Genomic DNA, 21,903 nt, shown 5'->3' on the forward strand with positions numbered 1-21,903 from the left:
TTATTTGGTTTAATATGTATTTATTTATAATCAGGTCTTTGGGTTGGGTTTGTTTTTGTTTACGTTTTTATTTTACTTTTTTTAATTGCCCGCTCCTTGCCCGGCTTAAGGCTTGGGGGCGTGGCCATGCGATTGGGGGCGTGGCCATGCGATTGGGGGCGTGGTCATGCGATTGGGGGCGTGGCCATGCGCTTGGGGGCGTGGCCACCCAGCTGAGCGGGGCGAGGCCTCCGCGTCCAACCCCGGCGGCGACGACAAAATGGCGGCGGGGCCGGGCGGCGGGGCGATGCGGCGGGTACAGCTGGTCCTGGGGCACCTCTCCAGCCCCCCCCCCGGGACCGGGACCGGGACCGGGACCGGGACCGGGGTTCGGGCCGCGCCGTGCGGGAGCCGCTCCGGGGTCTCGCCGCGGGCCGCCAGCCCTGACGATGTGGTGGTGGTGCACGGGCGGAGGACCGCCATCGGCCGCGCCAAGCGCGGCGGCTTCAAGGTACTGCTCGGGGGCGGGGGGGACGGCACACACACACACCCCCCTGCCCGGCTGCCCACCTTCGGCGCTGGGGCCTCCCGCTCCCCGACTCCCCTGAGGGTGCTGAGTCGGGGTCCCCCCAGGCATTGAGCTTCCCCCCCCCCCCCCCCCCCCCCCAAGCGCTGAGCACCCGTCCGGGGAGATGGGGACACCCCCCCCCCGCCGCCGCCTCTCCACACACACCCTGGTGCTGGGCTCCCCCCTGCTCGCAGCCCCCAGCCACTGCCCAGGAGTGGGGCTTTGATTTAGAAACGGTCCAAAAAGCGACATGGACGTGCCACCCTTCTGGAGCGGCCTTTTTACCTCACCAGGTGGCAATCGAGACTCCTGGGGCTGTGACGGAGGTAAGAGCACGGTGTCAGGGTCGTTGCTTGTCATCCTTGAACGTTTTGTCATCCTTCAAAATAGGTCTCGTCCTGCCGGTGGTGCTTCCCACCTGGGTCCCCCTTGTTTCTTTCACAAAATAAATGGAGGGGCTCTGCTTATGAAGTCATATCACGTAACTCACCGTAGTCATTTCGTTTTGAAGGCCCTACGAAGCCTGCTCGTATAAAACCGAGCTAGGCAAGAAATCAGCGTAACAGCGCTTGAGAGATACCTGAGGTAAAAACATGCAGAGTAATTCTGCTTTTGTTAAAAACGACAACCACCATCATGAGCTGAGAAGCGGAGTAAAGCTGCCAGAGCATCATACGCTAGCCCTCTGAAGTAGTCTGAGGGTGAACTGGTGAGACAGTGGTTACTGGTGTTCGCTGAGTAGCGCTAATCCCCTCTGCTTTTAGGATACTACACCCGATGAGCTGCTGTCAGCCGTTATGACGGCTGTGCTTCAAGATGTCAGTCTTCGTCCTGAGGCCCTGGGAGACATCTGTGTGGGTGAGTGAACAACCTCTGTCCAGACTTCAAACATCTGGTCTGGGTAGCTCTCTGGGACAAGCTGCTCCTGGTGTCCCATGGCATACTCACAAGTACCGTGGGGTTGGAAAGGGGGTTAGTGCAGAGCGTTAGGTTTATGAAATCAGTGCGTCCTTCCTGACCGTTCTGTCAAGTGGTGGGGCTCTGATCTGGGTGCCAGACGATCCCAAGCCGTGGTGATGTTAACATCTCTTCAATGCCTGCAGCAAGTAGCGAGGGAAATGCAACCGATTGACTAGAATCGTATCTTTGCACTCAGGAAACGTGCTGCAGCCTGGAGCTGGTGCTTTGATTGCAAGAGTTGCACAGTTTCTAAGGTAAACACTCAACCACATCGAGGTTCTTCCTCTCCTCGGGCCTTGGCTATGGAGCAACACTGAGAGGTTGTGATGAGGCTCGTGCGCTCCTAGGAAGTGACAGCAAATCAGCTTCTGCCTAGAAATTAGACTTTGATCGTGTGTTTGGAGAACCTTGATGGCAAAGGGACAGGGAGCAGAGGTGAGGCTGTTTAATCCGTTTGTGCCGCCTGTGTTGAGTCTCTGAACGAGAGATCTTGTTTTGTGGGCTCCCAGTTACACCAGCTACTTCTCCATACTGCAGGGCTGTGCTTTTCTCTGCTCTGCGTGATCCCAAAACCATGGAGTTGTCTCAAGTCTTTCTGTTAATTTCCAAGTCTTGGTTTTCTCGGTCTACGATGGCTCATAGTGAGCTGGATCCCAGCTTCCAAATATTTCAGCCAGTGTCTATTGCCAAGTGATATTTATTTCTGTAAATCAGTGTATGACCACCACTTTGGAGAGGTGCAGACACAGCCCACCGGTGATTATGAATATTGCAGAGCTTTTCAGTATTCCTGGCCCCAGTCAGAGGTCAGGAACTCAGCACGTGAGAGGGCCCTGCTTACATAAGACCTTCTGAAGTCAGGCTTGTGGGGAAATGGCACTGCGAGCCACGTGCAAATCGAGTGTGGCAATCACCTATGAACTTTGCTTTCTCTTGGTGCAGGACCAAATAGGTCAGCAAATGTATAAAGGGATCTGTCTTGATCTTGTGGATTAAAGTTTAACCAAGTGGCTTAATGCTCTTGTTAGAGGTTTGGTTTGTTGTGTGGTATTCACCACTGAGTCTTTGCCAACGCTCTCTTATTTTCTAGTGGTATTCCAGAGACGGTGCCGTGCTCGAGTGTGAACCGGCAGTGCTCCTCTGGGCTACAGGCCATTATCAATATAGCTGGTAAGTGTTATGGGCACTCGGATTGGAGTCGATGCCTGGCCTGTCCCAAGTGCTTGTTTCTCCTGTCCCTAAATCTCTCTGAACAGTGAAAATAGTGATAATGTCTTCTGCCGTTAGGAATTTTCAGCATGTTGTTGGCTGAATGCCTTTATATCCTTGAGTGGCTGAGTTTGCCCCTAGGGAAGTAACCTGGTTTTCTGAGGATGAGTTCTACCATCACTTCCACATAAGGCAGCTTTTAGAAGGGTCCCTCCTGTCCTCTGTAGTGGCATGTCAGGTCATGGTTAGCCGTCAGCCCCATCAGCTCTTTGACCTGGCTCGTGTTCTGGCAGGCAGTAGGGCGGAGGGATTGTCCCATTTGGCTGTGGTGTGTGCCTCAGATGTTCATGAAACCACAGCTGGAAGGGAAGTGCTTTTGCTCCTAATGATAGTAAGAATGTTTATGCGCTGCTGTTACAGGTGGCATCCGAAATGGATCATATGACATTGGCTTGGCCTGTGGGTAAGAAACTCTTTTTATGGTACTGGCTTAGGCTTCCTGAAGGTAGCGCTCTGTCCCCCTGCAATAGCTCTTGTGTGAGGAATTAGAAGCCTCTTCCAACTAGATCTGTCCCCACCAAGGAAATAGATGCTGGTCCTCATTTGACAGATGGGTAAATAAACTCTAAAATTAGGATCTGAATTTTAAGTGATGGCTGCAGATGCAATTTGTGTATTTCCAGAAGCTGCTGAGTACTTTTGCAGAAGATCCAGGCACCTTAAAGGATCTGAGGGAGGGTGCTTGAAAGTCCTTTAATTCCCCTGGAAGTTTTGGTGTTGGTGACATGGCTGAGGGGTTGCAATAAGAGGCTGAGCATCTCCTACAGGCAAGTAAAAAGCCTGTTTTATTAGGGTCCTGTTGTAGGATACCACTTGCGTGCAGAGCTCTGACAGCCTGAAAGAGCCTGCCACAATTAGCTTTTTAATTAATCTCCAGTTAAGTAGTGTCTTAGAAGACTAGTGGCTGTCTTGTACAAAGAAATTAATGCCCTACCCGTGCTAATAACTGTTCTGCAGACTTACAGAAGAAATTCTTCTGCAGTGGATGGGCATGGTGTTCTTTGCTTCAGTCCTGACACTATAAGAAGTGTTTATTTTGTAGAGGATTATGTAAATGTTAAGTTGGCTTTGGAGGAATACTAATGACCACGTACACATTCACTTCAGAAGAATGAATAAAAAAAGAACATTCAGTGAAGCTGAGATTGCCGCTAGTGAGAATTTGTAATTTTCCATATGACTTCCCTCTTCGTTCGTAATCCTGAGGCTAACATACTGGGCTTCTCTTTTTCTTTACCTTGGTCGCTCTTGAGTCTTTCTGGAATTATTATTGTAGACAGTGATCCACTAGTCCTTAGGAAGTTGTTCATATTTACAGCTTCTCAACACCTGCAGGTACCTAGTTGAGCAAGAGCTGAAGTTGAGAACTCCCTTCCTTTCTTCAGACTGTTGCAAAATCAACAGCTCAGCAAGACAAGTGTGTTCCTCTGATGTAGGCAGAGCACTTGGTGTTCACAGGGAATGCTTGTGCTTGAACACGGGATGCTTTTCACTCATTCCCTTTAACACACTTGTTTCAAGAAGTTGCTTGGAGATGTCCACCAAAATAATATTCTTAACGGTCCTGAAAGGCTCAAAGGGTTTGGGATCCAGCCTTTGCACCTCTGGGTATGCAAGTCACCAGTTTTCATTGTGGGAATTTTTCTGGCCTCTACGCTGCAAAGTCCTTCATGGAAACTTAAAATCCAGAAGTCACAAATAACTTTTGTGGGTTGGGTTTATCCCAAGTCATGCTCTTCCCCTGAGTGTACTCTCCCACTCTGTACGTGGAGAGATACTGGATGACAACACAAAAGGCAGTAGATGTGGTTTGCTCTTACTTAAAACCTGATTCTATACCTTCCTTCAGGGAGTAGATGCAGCTGAAGTCAAGTAGTGCAGTGTCCCGTATTAGTTAGTAAGTGCTATCAGGATTTTAAACTGTAGGCTGCTTGGGGGGAAAACCTTATTTTCTGCTTGTCTTGCATTTTCCAGCAATAGTTTCTTTGTTATTTACCCTTCATGAGTGTATTTGTGTGATGCAGAACAGAATTCAAACCCTCTTCCCATTGTAGGCTTCATGGTCTAGACTGACTTTACAAGAGCTCACTGGTCTTAAGTGATGACTGTGTATTTCTGCAGTAGATTCGGCTCTCTTCAATCTGTTAATTCATTTGTAGGGCAAAGACTGCAGCCTCTGGGATCCGTGTCTTTAAGTTCTTTGTGTTGTGAAATACAAGTCACATAACTCACTGCAGTCTCTTTGTTATGGTTTGCGTGATACTTAACTCCTGTTCTTAAGCTATAAGTGGCATTTTTATGGCTGTTGACAAACTCACTGGAAACTCCAGTCCTAGGACCTTAGGTTTCTCAGTATGTTTGAGGACAAAAATGCCAGGATTGCTAGCAACTCTTTCCTAGCTGTGAAAACCCAAGAAATTAACTGTTGACATTGGTGCCCTGTTCGTAGTGAAACAAGGACCAATTTAGTCTAAAAATCTGTTTTCATTTCATGATAATTCTTATATGGATGATTGAAGAGGTTCTGCCTCATCCAGTTCTTAATCATTAACTGTGTTTCTGTAGGGTGATAGGAAAACATGTTGTCAAGATATGGAGTCTTAATGGAGCGATTACCGCAAATGTAGTGTGAAATTACTGGTTGCAAATTCAATTTTTTCCTGTGTTTAGCGTGGAAACGATGTCTCTCAGAAGTGCAAATAACCCTGGTGATATAAGTTCCACTATGATGGAAAACAGCAAAGCTCGAGATTGCCTTATTCCTATGGGGTAAGTGTTTCCTCTTCCCAAAGTTCAAGGGGTTTCTGGATGCTCTGTCTCCTCAGTGTCTGTACTGTTCCAAATCAATCTGCATGCAGTGGGCTTGGATATGTATGTGTTGGCATCCTCCTTGGTTGTGGTAGAAGATTCATTGTGTGAAATGGGGGGAAGATCAGCGGCTCTGATGAAAGATTTCCTCGTCTTGTGTCTTAAGCTCAGTGGCTTAGTGAGCAAAATCTTGAGAGCGGATTTGAACCTTAGTTTTGGTTCTGGATTTGATTCAGGATCAGCTTCTGCCAAACAGTTCTAGATTGAGAAGGCAGCAGTTAGCTTTGAGACTGAAGCCACTGTTTGTACCTTGTGTTGTCTTAGTAGAAGCCAACTGCAGCTCCATTACCTGTGGTGTTGGATTAATTCTGTGATTTTGTTTTCCCCAGGATAACCTCAGAAAATGTGGCAGAGAAGTTTGGAATTTCCCGAAAGAAACAAGATGCCTTTGCCTTGGCTTCCCAACAAAAGTAAACGTGCTTTTGTTTGGCTGTTTTTTTTTCTTTAACCTTTTGGTTAAGGAATAAATACAGATAGAAAACACATTGCTACTTCCCAAGAGTGGTTAAGTGCAGCCTTCGTGTTGCCTTCCACACGTTAATAGTGAGTAAAGAAGCTTGAGATGGTCAGAGCGAAGGCCAGTGTATGTCCCGGTTGTGTGATAAGCAAACCCAAGGCCAGAGCTGGACTGGGGATTGTGTGACTGATCTTGCTCACGGATCACCAGGCACGCGAGCCTTGAGCAGCGAGTGCCCCTGTGTTTTTCAGCATCCAGAGGGTACAACCTCCGTGAGGTTTCTGAAACGGACGTATGGTGCAATATTTTCCGAGTGGCTTTGGCTCAGTATCGTTTGAAACTGAATGTGGGAACGGCAGCTGAAAGAACCTTTCCCAAGAGGGAGTATTTAAACGTAGGTGTTTCTAGAGAACTGCCGAGCTTGTGAGAAGAGTGGCTTGTCTTGGCTGCAGGTGTTTGGCTCCAAGTGAGTCCGATCCTACCCCTAGTAACCTTCCTCTTCGGTTAAATCGCTGCCAAAGTCAACTGACCCCCGGAATCCATGGGGCTGCACTGGCAGTCCAGTGGCAGGTGACTTGTTAAAGTTGCTGCCGCTGAAGAGTTAAACTAACTTTCAGAGCTCTGTTCAAGCATCGCCCCGGTCCAATTATTTATCTAAAAAGGAAGCTGCTGCAGAGGCCAGTTAACCTTTAAATTCTGGCCCTGCTTCTGAGGGAACTTGGCATGCCAGCCTTTCTCACTGACATTGAACTGATAACGCAAAGGGTATGTGAACGCGATCCTCGCCTCTCGCATGAGGAAAGGGGTGATTTTCTGGCCTCGGTCTCAGGATGTCTGTGGAGTTACTGATCTGTCCTTCAGCACTAACTCTCACTTACTTGGGAGTATGAAATATTTTCATTTCATTAGTAAAAGTATAAAGTGATGAGGGGGTAAAACGAGCTTTCGGTCTCCAAGTCCTGTTCCCTGTGAAGGGCGCTCTGCTTCTGGAAGGTGAATCTAAATCAGCTCTACCATGGAGGCTTTTAAAATACCTTGTTGACATGAAAGATCAAAACGGTGTGCCCTGAGCTTATTCTAATTTAGTTATTTGCATTCTGCCTACTTAGATCAGTCTGGTCATGTCAGTTATTCCCTACTGCTAATAGTCTTGGGGAGCAGACCCTACCTTCGCCACACCTTTGCTGCTAAATTAAGTGATACCCTTCTATGTAGTCCCACTGAACTGTGCAACATACATTGCGGTAATTTGGGGTTGAAAGGTTACATTTAAATGCCACAAGATTATATCTGAAGTCTGTGGTCTAAAGTTCAACTTGTCTTTAGTAGGACAAAGCCAGGAATGAGTGAAAGCTTACCAATTCCTTAACTTGTCAGAAATTATTAGCGTTATGTGGAGGCTTAGCCCATTTGCCCTATTTATCTCAAAAATAAGAACTGATGTTTGAACATCAGGGTTCATTTATTTTCTTACAGTTGTGATGTGACTGTACCACTGAACAAGTGCAGCTCCGTGCTGTGGGCTGTCGGTGGTCAGTCAGTCACAAAGGTGTTGATGGGAACAGAGCAGGGATCTTGCTTTGAAGTGTGTGATCCTGTGACCCAGGTTTGGGGAGAATGCCCATAATTTAGCAATATATTTCTCGTGATGAAAGAAAGTTTGTCTTCTGCTGAATGGAAATAAGTATTTGCCTGTTGTCTTGTCCGCCACTCAGCGATGATGTACCTGTGTACCAAGTCACACATCGGTTCATTCTCTTGGTTTCCTTGACATTAGTTATCTTGCAATTCACCTCCAGAATATTTTAACCTTAGGAGTTCTTTAACTTGTCAGAAATTATTAGCGTTATGTGGAGGCTTAGCCCATTTGCCCTGTTTAAACTCAAGAATGAATGTTTGAACATCAGGGTTCAGTTATTTTCTCACAGTTGTGTTGTGACTTCTTTAACAGAGCAGCAAAAGCGCAGCAGATGGGACTGTTTAAAACTGAGATTGTTCCAGTGAAGACCACTGTTCTGGATGATCAGGGCAACCAAAAAACAGTCACCGTGCACCAAGACGAAGGGATTAGGCCCTCCACGACCCTGGAAGGCTTGGCAAAGCTGAAGCCTGCTTTCAAAGAGGATGGTAGCACTACAGCAGGTCAGCCCTCCTGTCGAATTTGTGTTGTTCCTGTGGTTTGCCTGCCTTGTAACAGAATGTGCTTAGGCAGAAAAAAAAGGTGTTAACAGATCTCTTCCAACAGGTAATGCCAGCCAGGTGAGCGACGGGGCGGCTGCTGTTCTCCTGGCCAAAGGCTCCAAAGCAGCACAGCTGGGACTCCCGGTCCTGGGGGTGCTCAGGTCCTTCGCTGTGGTGGGAGTCCCACCCGACATCATGGGCATAGGGCCCGCCTACGCCATCCCTGCAGCTGTGGAGAAGGCAGGTGAGAGCCACTTGTCACTCCCCGTGTTAGGCACGAGGCAAATCAGACTCTCTGGACTGAAATTGAAGATTATGTTATTCTAGCGTGTGCAGCTCTCAGCCATAGGAGCGGTGAACTTAAATTCAAAACCTTAAAAGAGATCCCAGCAGGGATTATTAGAATATTGTTCGCTTGTACTCAGGTATAAATTGTCATTCACTCACCTTTGAGAAGCTCAGGGTTAAATCCCTGGACAGGCTCAGCAGTTAACATGCAACAAGTGATTTAGTGTTCATTTGGTGCTGCTTTCTCTTCCTTAATATGACCAGTGTGGGGGGTCTTTTGGGTTTTTTTCTTTACAATTTTGGCATCTGACCAGTGGAAGAGGCTTTCCTCAGGGTTCTCATCACACTCATCAGGTTAAAGAGCTTTTACAGCTGATGATGCTTGTGTCCACCTATCATTGCTATGGTCACATTGTAGTTTCATCTTCAAACTCTGCAAAGAAATCACGTTTAATCTAAGAAAACTTGGCAAACTCAGTGACACAATACCATGAACCGTGACGTTTTGCAGTCCTTCGCTGCCTTTTTGTCATTAGTGGAGTAGAATGAGTTCATAAAGGGTGGCTGTGAGTGAGTTATTCTCTTTGATGTAGTCGTAAGGCAAAAATACCTCCTTTTAAATCCTGACTTTTCTGAACCATAGGTCTGACTCTGAATGATATTGATATATATGAAATTAATGAAGCCTTTGCAAGCCAGGTGAGTGATCATCCTGTTTGAGTTGTTACATTGCTTGGTAGCAGGTATTTCAGGTTGGTCTCCAATTAGGATTTGAACTTACTCCACATATTACATCTTCAGCCAAACGTTATTAACACGCACAGACTATTTTCCCTTTCCTTCAAGCAAAAATAAGCAGGGCATTGCTCGTACAGCTTAATATTTAAAAAACAAACAAAAAAACCAACAGAAAAGTATGTCCACCATATAAGAATGTAATCTTTACTATCATATCCTCATACCAGCTTGCAAAATCTGTTTCCCAAGAGCTGTAGTTTGTTACCAGGGGGTGTCCGTGTGAACATGTTGCAGTCGCTAATTTGGAGATCCTTAATGAAATGTAGAAGCTTCACTACTGTGTCTTCTGCAAATCTGGGACGTGCCTGTCAGGAAGTACGTGGGCTCAGTTTGAGATGAAGTTGACAGGCTTAGGTCCCGCCTGCGCGCCTGGGATTTGTAAAGTAGTCCCACTCCTTTCCACTGGGAGTGATGATCTAACTGGAGTCAGGCCCTGAGTACTAACTGTATAATACTTTTAGAGCAGCTGGCACAATGATGTGTAATAACAAAAATAGTTTGAGCTAAATTAATTTTTAGCACAAATCTTTTGAAGCCCCTAGAGCTGCCTGGGGTGGTTTGCTGTCCCTCTTCATACATGGAAAAGATCTCCAGCCTCCCCTGCGCCCCTCTTAGCTCTCTGTTGCAGGACAGATGAGAACTAAGAGAGGTGAGAGCATCTCCCTGAAACTATTCCCTCCGTCCTCCTAGGCTGTGTACTGTGTTGAGAAGCTGGGCATCCCCATGGAAAAGGTCAACCCGCTGGGAGGAGCAATAGCACTGGGACACCCACTGGGCTGTACTGGTGCTCGTCAAGTTGTCACTTTGCTCAATGAATTGAAGCGCAGAGGGAGAAGGTGAGCACTGAGGAACAGGAGTAGCCCCAATGCCTTGTGTGTGTGTGTGTGTGTGTGTGTGTGTGTGTGTGTGTGAGTAACTTGGGCTCAGAAGTACCCACCCACCACTGCTCCCCTGGGACACGGTGTCACTGGGGTTGCACCGTAGGCTGAGCCGTGCCCCGGCCTGGAGGGGAGGGTAACAACGATGAGAAGCTGGTAAATGCCAGGCAAATGGGGCCAAACCACCTCAAACTGAGGTGGAAGAACTTGCTCTGAAATCCAGCTTCCCACTGTTTTTCCACAAATCCTACTGCAAGTCATCTGACTATTCAAATTCACCTTGAACTTTTACATAGCAAAGCCACGTGAAGGGCAGTGGTGGGAGGCAGGAGAGGAAGAGTTTCTTCCTCAGCCCATCTGAACCAAAGCAGTTCTCCTTGCTGCTAGTGTGTGTGAGGCAGGTCCCTAAGCAGCTCGCTGCTGGCACGCCGCTCCTGTCCAGAAAGCAGGCAGGGAAAAGAACTGTGTGTGCCCGTGCTCTGCAGACACCACCCTGCAAGAACTCCAGGGCACCAGGACCTGCTCTGGAGTTAGAATCTCTCGGTGACACAGGAGAGCAGTGGGTAGCTCAAATCTATGGTACTTTTTTTTTTTTTTTTTTTTTTTTTTTTCTCCCCCAGATCATCTAAACCCAATCTGTGTTTTTGTTAATTCCCTGTGTTCTTTAATTTCAGAGCGTACGGGGTCGTGTCGATGTGCATTGGAACTGGCATGGGCGCTGCAGCCGTATTCGAGTACCCAGGGAACTAAACTCCAGTGTACTGACAGAACCACCCGACAGCTGATTCTCTGCCTTCTCTAGTAATAGCAAATGATTTGCACTGTGGAATCAATTGGATTCAGGGATTCATGACTAGATTTACAAATTTTAGGCACAAAATTGTGAAGTAGAATAAATGTTACAGATCTACTAAGGAGGTGGAAAAATGCGAAACTGGCATTAAAAAGCATCCTGACATGAGAAATGAGTTCAGCTGAAGTTCAACTACAGGCCCTTGGGTGGTGATTATGAATGAACGCTTCTAATTTAGTGGATCCCTTTATTCTGTGAATATTATCAGAGGGAAGTAGTTCATGGTACAGTATTCCTGTATGACAAATTGTCTAAAAGGGTCACTCAAAACCAAACCATCAGTGTACCTGAAAAAGCTTTTCCAGGGTTTTCCTAAGAGATTTCACCATCTTGCAAGAAGTCTAGAACAGCTTGTTTTGAAAGCGGTGCAAGGACTTCACCTCCTTTCCTTCACCACTCTGCCTGTCCTAGCTAAGTGCTAAGTTGGCTGTGTCTTAACTTGTCCCGGCGCTGGAGGCTGTGCTGTACTTTTCTGCTTTTAACCAAGCTGCTCTTGCAGCTTTTAACCAAGCTGCATCTTCCAGCGAGGGAAGATGGAAGGCTGAGCATGGAACTTACCCAGGAGGTGCCTGAATAGAACGGTTCCACTGAATTACTAGCAGCTAGGAATTTGACAGCAGCCATTCCGTCTTTTACAACACATTCCTAGTTATCAGCTTGTGTGACTCCAACATAGAGGACAAGATTATTCTTAATAATATTTACTTACCTAGCATAAACCACATTTCAGCATTACTCTTACTGCGGGCACTACGTGACCGTCACTGACACCTCGGTACTTCAGTGCTCATACAAACGTGCGTTTCATCCTGTAAAGTTCTTCCGTATCTGGTCTCTCTCTCGGGAGCAGAAAGGTTGCTGAAACTGAGAGCTGTTGCCTTGAAAAAGAAACGTACTGGTTGTCTTTGACATATTAGAAAAGTTTAAATTTATAACACGGACTGAGGTTCTTTTTCCTGGCTCTTGTTTTTGCTCTTAATAATACAGTTAGGGTCTGGCAATATATTTGTTTTCTTTTTATGATTGTTGAAGGTCATGATTAGTTAGTGCTCATTGATGTTTTCTCATTCGTGTGCTGGAGCCTGTTTGGCTCTCCCAGCAATTGCTCATGGTCTGTTTTAGAGCAAAAATGAATTTATTTAGAGGAGGCAGAGAGGCATTGGCATCTTCAAAAGTTCTTTTTTCACACTGAGGTTCCTGGGTATGAAATGAGTTCTCGGCGCTAGAACAGATCTTTTACACTAGGCTGAAGGCAGCTGTCGTGCACCTTTTGTTCTCCCCCAGTGCAGACTGCAGCCCCCTCTTCCCCACACACACTGCCTCTAACAAAAACCTTTTATATGATGGGAGTGGAAAACCTGACAGGCTCAGAAGTGGGAATTTGAGTGACCTTTAGCTAAAGTAATACTAAAAACATTTAAAGAGAAGTGTGAGTAAATGGGAACCATGTGGGGGGAAGGAATTAAAAGGAAGAAGAGTTCCTCCCTCTGTAGCTGAAGAGGATATTCTCAATACCCGAGCATGATGAAACATGAAGGTTGGTAATTTTCCAAGGAGTCCAGGGAAAGTTGGCTCTTCCCCTTTTCATGTAAGGCACTGAGAAAACAGCCCAGGAAATACTGGCCTAGTCACTAATTCTTGCCTTTATTAGGTGTCAATGTCCATTTTAATGTCAAAACAAATAAAGAAGGCAAAACAAAAGCTACTTTTTAAGGTACAAACAGTCTCTAATTGTAATTAGAGTCATACTGTGATAGGCAAAGGGTTTTGGCCTGTTACCACAGCTGCTTTGCAATTTAAAACCGATTATTTTGCAGAGCTTGGCTCTGTGGGTAATGGTAAGTTTATCACAGTAATAAAAGTAATAGCACAGAATGGGGTTATGCCTGTTTTCTTTCAAGTACCATGAGCTTTTTTTTTTTTTTCTTCCCCCTCATAACTTAAATTTCATTCTGCCAAAATTCCAGTCTGTCTTAAAGCAACCGAAGTAGACAAAAATCCAGGCTCAACTGATGGCACGTCTGCATCCAACCTGTTACCTTGACATTTGTCCCACATTGCCTTGCTTAAATTAAATACAGATCTTCGTACTTCCCATCGTATGTTCCTCGTCCCCTGATCCGCAGCTTGCAAGGCCGCTCTCCCAGCCTTCCAGTAATGGTCAGGACAGTTTCATATTCAGTGTCGCTCCTAAAATGCAGAGCAAAAAGACAGCTCAGTTTCAGCTAGATGCGGTTCTGTGTTTAAGGATGAGATGAGTTACTTTGAGGAGGGGAATGGTGCCCTAAGACATAAACCGCTCCTAGTCATGAGCACGGGTCTCTGGTGTTAGTGGTGAGTCTGGGGGGGTCATGTCCCACGACTTCATACAGGACGTTTGAAAAGAACGGTCCAGTCTGTGCCAGCAGTAAAGACCTTGGGTTATTAACTTCATGTTTGACAGAAGAACTTGAGTATCTTGCTACTTGTGAAATTCTGGTTTAGTCAGATAAATAAAATGAAGCTGTGCTGGGGGCTAGTGCTTGGGAGCAAACGCCTGCGCCGCCGTGATGGAAAAACTCATCCCTGTGACAGATAAAGTTCGAAATGGAAAAGTTTCTGTCAACTCCCCTCAGACGAGGGGCAGTCAGTGGAGCCCAGGTTGTAAATGAACATCAAAAAAAGCTTACAGCAAGCGTAGTTTTGCACTCAGTGGAAGTCTCGCAGCAGAACTCGCCCAAACACTCCGGAGGTTCTTCATCTGAGGGACGTCTGCGCGTCCAAGGGACGGCTGGTGTAAAGGCCTCAGGCAAAAGCCTGTTCTGCCAGACAACTCTTATTTTTTCCTGCTCGTACACAATTCCCCTGCAGGAAGGCCACTGATTTAGGGAGCTGAATTATTAAAATCACCTCACGCCTTGCACATAATGCTTTACTAACGCCATGCTGGTCCTGAGCTCTGCTGGGAATTCCGGGGAGCTGAACAGAGGAGCTGGCTGCCGCACAGCGACGGCTTTGCTCTCTGGTGCTCTCAGGCACTTCCTTCCAGGCAGGCTGATGACCGTATCTGTTGTCAGACAAAAAGAAACGCTTCGAGCCTCCTGTTCAGAAACACTCCAGAATAATTCAGGCAGCTGGGAGCGTGGGGAAGTGTCTGGTCCACCAGGCTGCTCCGAGCAGGGACAGCTTAGAGCGGCTGCGCCAGGGACGGAGAGCTCCCCGCGTGTTCCGGGGAGATCAGAGTTAAAACAACTCGTGTCACCTGTCGTTTGCTGCTTGAAACTTCCCTGCCAGCAGTGTTTGGAGTTCCCTGAAATCACTGCGGTAGTCTGAAGCTGTCTGCCAGCACGTGGTAACTTCCAAGAAAATAATTTGCACTGGGAGTTGAGTTTTCTTACCAGAGTTGTACCTCCCCAGTTAGAGCAAAGACATTAAAGGCTTTGAGTCACTACCTCTGCCATTCACAGCTAATTCCTAGCCTTGAGAAAGGTTAGGATATGATGTCCATAAACAATTAGAACAATATTAGATGTTTATAGGACAAGGAAAGTAATTTTCATCTGCTTTCTTCTGTTCTTTGCCATTATTTGCCTGCAGCTCACAATATCTCTGTTGGGTAGAAAACCTTTGAACTAAAGGTAACAAAAATACATTGTTTTGGTTTTTTTTTTTTCCTCTTTCTCATCAAACATCAATGTGACTGTAACACTAAACGTTGCACCAGGCTAAGCAAGGGTAAAACAAATTGTATCACTGCATTAGAATAACATTTTGCTCCAATTACTTCATTGGGAGGTGCTCTGAATGCATGTAGGGAAGTAAAGGACTTCAAAAAGTTTCTTTTAGAGAGAAGCCACGTAAACTATAATGAAGGATCCCCAAGACGGAGTGCAAAAGACATTGTGCTTTCCTGCATGATGAGCAGATGCTTTACTGGAATTCTGAACTACTCCAGGCACATTTCTCCCCCTGTCCTCATCAGCTGCTGGATGCATAAAGGACTCAAACTGTTGTATCAGCCTCTGCGTTGACTTACAGGCCCGAGCTTTGCCCTCTGTTGAAGACATTGCCCTAAAGAAAGGGATTTCATCCAGTGGTACACGGTCCGTGTGTCATGCCAATTTATGGAACAGCGTGATTTCGAGTGGGTACATCTAAAGTCTGAAATTCTGGGTGCCAAATCCAAACGAAATCCCATATATGGGAGCAGTGTCGGGAACATGGTTCTATGGAAAAAGTAGCAGCTGGAAGCCCAGCATTGCCAAATGTTAGAAGCGAAACAAGCAGCCTGACATCCCAAGAACAGCATTGCTCTCTGCTTTCAGGGACTGCTCACACCGTAAGTCTGGACTTGGCAGGGAATAACAGCAAGATCTCAGTCCTGTTAATGGTACCTTGCAGTAAAGCTGATCTGCAAAATCTCTTTGGTAGGTGGGTCCCCTTCCCGTGCCTCCAAAATGCCAGTAGTAGGGAAGACAGAAAACACTTCCAGGTCTTTATGCCTTTCCTGTTCATCTGCAGTGAAAGGGGCAAATATCAACCAAAGCAATACGAGACCCCTTGTATAAGTCTCTACAGCATGTAGCACCCAAAATACTGCATCTCCTTGCTGGCCCCCTAACCAGTCATGTCTGGCACTGTCAGAGGCTTTCTGTGCACGTGGCCACTTTTTGTTTTCATCCTCTAATCAAGGAGATTGATCAGTGGCCTCCAGGTCAAAATAAGGCCCTGATCATCTTCCCTGGGAAGCCCACCTGTTGTTAACATCATCAGGCACAAACTTATGAGGAGCTACTGCTTCTTGTCACCTCTTGGGACTGTATTATAAATGAGCAAAGCACGTCTGCTACTTGTGAGGGTTGTGATTTGATCTTTTGGTTAAATTTGGAGTAACTGCTGAAATCAGGAGAGATAAACTGATGTCAATAAATAAATAAATAAATTTTAAAAGTCCACCCAAGTGAGAACCAAAGCAGACCTGCTATGTTTGCAGCCAACATCATCACGTACTGGCTATATATTGAGTGCATGCAGTCTTACTGAATGAAAACACTGAATAGTGAAACTATATAAAAGGAAATTCAATTGCAAAACCAGAATACCCAGCAAAGCAGTCCAGTAGCTTCTACAGCCACTCCTGTTGCACAGGAAGACATGTTCAGTCTTGGTCTGTGCAACAAAGCAGGTCTTGAAATCAACTGTGTCACAAGAGAGCTCCAGCACTGGAACAGTGAGGTATGCAGTCACCGGGACCAGCTGCAAAACAGAGGAAAGGGAAAGGAGAAAAGAACCCCACCTTCTTTTTGTAGAGCTCTAATAATATCTGCTACAGCTGGATCATTCTTAAACCCAAGCACTGACTCAAGAGTAGCTATTCTGTGTTCTTTTGTAATAGAGTCAACTCCCCGTTCTACAGCATTGAGTGGATTAAGTTGTTGCTTGTTTTACTGTTTGGGGATAGGTTCTCAAACCAGACACTGTGGTCTTCATGAAGTAAGACAGAGTGAACATTCTCATTTTTTTATTGGGGTTTTCTGTGGAGATGCAGACGTTACAGCATCTCACCGTCCCTTAGGAGTGTATATGGCCCACTGTGAGTCATTCAATTTGTGCAGACCGCCCAAGATTATTAACAAATGGACTATCTTAGATATGGTGCTTGGATCCTACACAGATCAGTCCTCAGAAAAACCCGATATGAAAAAAAAATATTTAATTCCTGCAGTGTCCTGGAACTGCTGAAGACTCGGGAGGGGGGGGGGGTTATAGCTTTCCATCTGGAAGAGATCGCTCTTTAAACGCGTGTGGGCTGCGACACCACGCGAGGGTCAAACAGACCCGGGAGACTTTCAGGAAGGGCTGCGGGCGCCGCAGGAGGTGGCGCTTGGTGACTGAAGCCGCGGGCACGTTCGCTGGGCCGGTCCTGAGCCCACGTCTGGGCCGGACGGCGCGAGCCCCCTCGGCCAGGCCGCCGCCGCGCAGAGCCGGGCTGGGGGCACCGGCGTGCTGACCCCAAACCGCTCCGGCTGCCAGAGAGCTGCCTCCTTTTGCAAACCCGTGGCCGTTCACAGTTTTCTCCAGAGGTGGCTGCATTTCACAGCTCAGTAAACCCCAAGGCACATTCATTCCGAGTCAGAGATGCTGATAAAACAGTCTCTGAGCCGTCCTCCTGATCCTACCTGGGTAGCGTGGTTACTGTGTTCAATGACCAGATTCTGATTAAACTTCAGCTTTCTCTCTCCATTCTCAGACTGGAGCACTTGGAATCCAGGAAGCAGCTGGGTGTCTGGCAAATGTTGATAAGTAAGTAACTCCAGAGTTGTGTGGAATGACACTTTCACCTGTGGGAAGAGGAATCCAGATGACCATCCCATAAGAAGACACTGCGTGCAGGAAATCCAAAGCAAACACTGCTCAGAGGCCCAGGCACACGTTTTCCCACTGGAACCCAAAGGTGTCATGCCAGCAACCAAATTCCCACTGGAACAAAGGATTATAATTAAAGAAAAGCTATTTCCTATGAATCCAGTATACACAGAGATGGAGTGTAAAGGTGAGCAGCTGATCTCTGAACCACCGGGGAGAAACAGTCTCTAGCAAGACAAAGGTTCTAAATTCCTGAGGTTACAAACACCACATTCCCAAAGCTGTCTTAAACAAGTAAGTCATCTTTCCTCCAGCACACGCAGAAGTAAAACGTGTCTGTGTCTGTGTCAAAACAAACACTGAGAAAGGAGAAGCACACTTCAAAAATGCGACTGTTCCTCATTCTTTGCACCCTAGCTAATTCTTGACTCCAGGACTTTGTTTCTTTAATGTCATTGCGTACACCCAAAACAAACCATTTTTTTTCCTCTGTTTGCACTGCCTGCATCTAATTTAAGGAAATGAGGAACTGCAGTCTTGGGAAATCATTTAATTTGTCCAGCATATATACAACTATTGATTTAGGTGAGCTCCAAAAACCACAGGGTTTTCTGCAGGAGTTTACAACAGGTCAGAGTTGATGAGAAAAGCACATCAGGGCCACTGTGGAAAAATATTTTGTACCTGCAATATAGTAGGCAAAATTGCAGTAATTAGCATTTGCTAATATACCACTATTTCCCCTGAAATTGGAAGATTTCTGTACTGGTTGTGTTTTTCTGGTGGTTTATCTGGGCCATGCTAACATACCAATTACTAAACTATCTCTTCTGGCACAGGATTATTATTTTTGAGCCTACCAGCATGTTTTGCTGTGGATAAAGTACAAGTTGTGGTTGCTGTTCTTTTTTCTCCTTCTTGCTGTGGGATGTTTTGGTGCTCTTTTTGAGATCTGTGCTGGACAGGCTGAAGGGTGTAGACAGAAGGAGCCTGAAGTACAGAGGAGCCTTGGTGCAATTGATGAGTTTCAAACTCTGAGTCATTACCGAATCTGTCAAAACCTGGTGGAGAAATGATCCAAACCTGGTTAGTTTTAACTCCCTTGAGAGGTCTGTGCTGGTCTGCCTGGTCATTCAGCACCACTGGGGATCTGAAGGACTTTATCCCACAGCAACCCAGTATTTTCTACTTGTGTTTTTCAAAATTTCTTGAGTAAAAAAAGCAAAACACAAAAAATGTAATGAAGTTTAAAAGTCTTTGAATGTCAAGGGTCATGGAAACCCACCAGGCCGCTTTAAGTGGCTCATTCTGCTATCAGACCTTTATGTCCTGAAAATAAGTACTTATTTTTCTACTTACAAACTCCTCTATAAAGAAGAAGAAAGACATACAAAACAGGCATTGTCTGAGCTCAGCTTTGCTTATTCCTGGCTAATAAGTACTTGTATTCCCTTTGTTGTACCTATCTTCTTATGTTTAATATAGAAAGCTGCAACATGGGGCTACTGGGGATAAAGATGCATTTTTAAAACCATGGGCATACAGCTCTGAATTCTTACAGTAGCACATCAGTACAAACCAGCGGAATACATCGGCGCGTGGCATACTTACTCCCAGCAGAGGCTGATCTGGTACGAGATCACTTGCCATTGAATAAAACACCATTCCTCTGTCATGATCCACGTCTACTTTTAACCTGGGTGTAAAGAATGCGAGCCGGTCAGAGCCCTGCCCTCCGGGCTGACTCACTCCGTCGGGGTGACCGTACTTACAGCGTCCGCCCGACAGAAGCTTGCAAGTCTACTCGTAAGGGCGGAGCTTCATAGCCGCGTCTGCGATGCACCTTGTTAGGCACTGCCTTTGCAAGCTGACAACGAAACGAAGACAGGAATGATGTATGAAACGATGGCACTAAAAGCTGAAACCCTACCTCTAGCCCGAGAGGCTGTTAGCCAAAGTAGGATTCTGCCTGACAGTGTATATTGCCTGTTGGTAAGACGTGATGGCAACGGGAAAGGAACAGCAAAAGTTAAGCAGCAGTTGAACTATGAAGGGCGGTGGTTAATACAGATGTTTCTTCCTCCAGCAATCAAGAACATTAGGGATGTTTTTGTTCAATATTCTATTATCATTCATTCATTCTACCTTGCACTTTTGGAATGATTCATGTCAGCGAATTGCAGAGCAATTTATAAAACACTATTCAAGCCTCACAGCAGCCTGTGAGCTGCACTTGCAGGTGCTGAAGAGGAAGTTTCCCAGAGGGGAGAGACGCTGTCACATTCACACAGGAAGGTGGATGCAGAGCCAGGAGCAGAACTCAGCAGCCCTGAGTCTCAGGCCCATTGTTAGCTATTGGTATCAGTGAAACCTGATGTTGTGATAGCTTTCAAACCCTGGGCTTTTGTCTGGGGTCTGCTGCATCAGGTAATGTAAGAAGGTGGTGACATTCCCACCCCAGAATGCTCCCAAGCTAAAAGACAAATGTAACAAATGAACAACCCTAATTAAAGAAGGAGGTAAGGGCAGCGGGAACAGAACTGGTTATACAGACTGGACAGGTACACGGTAGCCTGAACATAACTTACAAGAAGGGAAATGGTTATTTTCTAATCATCTTTAGCCTAATGGTTATTTTCTAATCATCTTTAGCCTGGCGGCGACAGTCAGTTTACCTTGTCGTCTAGGTTCATGAAACCCAGCATAAACCCATCGCACTGCACTTCAGTTTCGGCCTCTGGGAGGACGCGCGGGGTGAAGGAGATGCAAACGGAGACGCTGCCACCTCCTGGAACCACCTGCAGGGGGGACACGGCTGCTCAGAGCGTCCTCAGCACTCGGCTGCTAAAACGGGGTGGTACAAACAGCGTGAAAGCTCCTGGGAATGGGCTGCGCTCGGGCTCGCACGCAAATGACAACATGTGACAACACACCCGGCAATTATCTCAGCTGCAAACACCAGCGTAGCCACTCTTTAGCATCAACAGAGTTTAAGCGTAGTCACAGACCAACTCTCCAAGTACAGAAGCACATGTACATACCTGTTTGTTTTTAAAAACACCCAGTTCTGCCCAGACTTACTCCATGGCTAGCTCAGATCACTCTTCCACAACCAGCGGTACTTACAGATACAAGAAACATTTTCTGGAGAGTTACAAGAGTGAATTAAGAGTATTTTACAGTTTACTCTTGGCCATTTTTTAATTTTACATGACAGCAGGGAATGTAATCAAACGCGCTAGCCATCTGCAGTGGATTTTCTGGGATTTACAGGTTGAATAGATTCTGCTTTCTTTCGGTGCATTATGCATGCTATGGTTAAATCCTACTCTTGCTGCAGAAATATGTGCAGGTTATGATTCAATCCTTCTGTTGCTGCAGAAAAACTTTTGCCATCTCCCTACAGAGACAGTTCATGTCTAGCTAAGTCTGTAAGCTCAGGGGCCGTGTGGCAGGTACTACTCTGAGGCTAGTGCTGTGCAGACACACCCCCCCCTTCCATGTGATCACAGGGTGAGATGTTTGGTCTTGCTGGATGTACGTTGAGTAGAAACAAAACTAGCTCAGCTCTCCTTGCACTGCGTTCCCCTGCTCAGAGTGGTGAGGAGCACAAGAAAGCTCTGCCTAAGGTCTAGCAGGGTCAGAGCTAGTGAGCCCTGTCACGTCCTACAGCACCGCAGGGTCTGCGCATTGCGGTCACACAGAGCTTAGCTGTTTGGACATGGACTTAAGCCAGGTGTGGGCAGCTGTGCTGCACAACACCTGAGCTAACAGACCTGCCTGGAGGAATAGGAGAAACACGGAGAACATTCCTGCAGAGGACTACCTGAATGGCTCCGTGCACATCGACTCCGTTCCACGTGGGCCAAGCTCGCTGCTGGCTACACCCGCGAGGCTGCCTGCGCAATGAAGCACTTGTTTACCTGAGCTACCTCAGCCTCAGTCGCCCCAGAGCTGACTGTAGGCTTCATTGTTTTGAGAAGCCATTTCTGTAATCATTTCTTTTATGTAATCTTTAACTCATTTTAACTTGTAACTGAAACCCTTTGGCAAAAAAATTGCTAATATTTAAGACTCAAAATTGACACGCTGATGTTTTGGGCAGCCTTGTCACTGACAGTTGGATCTGTCATTGCTTTATCTTATTCCTAAGGAATTGTGACACTGCGGCTCCTATTTGCACCACTTACTTTTGAAGTACTGTGGGTTACAAGAGGTTATCCAACAGAGTTGTCTACAGAGCACCCCTTTCCCAGCAGCCTGCTTTCCAGCTCTGCCATGTCTACTTAGCAAACCTACCCTGATTAACAACATGCTTCCAAAGCTTCAGGCTGGATGTCTCCCACCTAAAACCACACATTTCACCAAGGCAAGCCAAGTGAGAAGGCCAGGGATGCCACTCTAGAGAGCCTAGATGCTTAGTTCCAGTCATCAGTTAACTGCTTAAATGTAGGTAGGA

The 21,903-nt window shown here is 46.4% G+C and overlaps 2 protein-coding genes across 2 annotated transcripts in view; one reads left to right on the top strand and one right to left on the bottom strand.

The window, feature by feature from the left end:
• The first annotated feature begins 212 nt into the window (after positions 1-212).
• Positions 213-12,974, top strand: ACAA1 (acetyl-CoA acyltransferase 1). The gene is made up of 12 exons (XM_042801992.1): positions 213-490; positions 1,312-1,405; positions 1,704-1,761; positions 2,598-2,677; positions 3,137-3,179; positions 5,447-5,545; positions 5,974-6,054; positions 8,053-8,243; positions 8,347-8,526; positions 9,214-9,269; positions 10,059-10,204; positions 10,921-12,974. The coding sequence occupies exons 1-12, from the start codon at positions 260-262 to the stop codon at positions 10,994-10,996; spliced, it is 1,335 nt and encodes a 444-aa protein (XP_042657926.1). The 5' UTR covers positions 213-259; the 3' UTR covers positions 10,997-12,974.
• A 92-nt stretch (positions 12,975-13,066) lies between these two features.
• DLEC1 (DLEC1 cilia and flagella associated protein) overlaps positions 13,067-21,903 on the bottom strand; it is a 40,243-nt gene continuing 31,406 nt past the window's right edge. Inside the window, exons 31-38 of the mRNA XM_042801991.1 lie at positions 20,120-20,242; positions 19,217-19,311; positions 19,056-19,140; positions 18,305-18,505; positions 17,258-17,419; positions 16,181-16,334; positions 15,473-15,593; positions 13,067-13,289 (exon numbers count right to left, since the gene is read on the bottom strand). Coding sequence (XP_042657925.1) covers positions 13,166-13,289; positions 15,473-15,593; positions 16,181-16,334; positions 17,258-17,419; positions 18,305-18,505; positions 19,056-19,140; positions 19,217-19,311; positions 20,120-20,242 — 1,065 coding nt within the window. The 3' untranslated portion in view covers positions 13,067-13,165. The remainder of the gene's footprint in view (positions 13,290-15,472; positions 15,594-16,180; positions 16,335-17,257; positions 17,420-18,304; positions 18,506-19,055; positions 19,141-19,216; positions 19,312-20,119; positions 20,243-21,903) is intronic.

This window comes from Tyto alba, unplaced genomic scaffold (assembly GCF_018691265.1).
Source record: "Tyto alba isolate M040663 unplaced genomic scaffold, T.alba_DEE_v4.0 Super-Scaffold_38, whole genome shotgun sequence".
Lineage (NCBI taxonomy): Eukaryota > Metazoa > Chordata > Aves > Strigiformes > Tytonidae > Tyto > Tyto alba.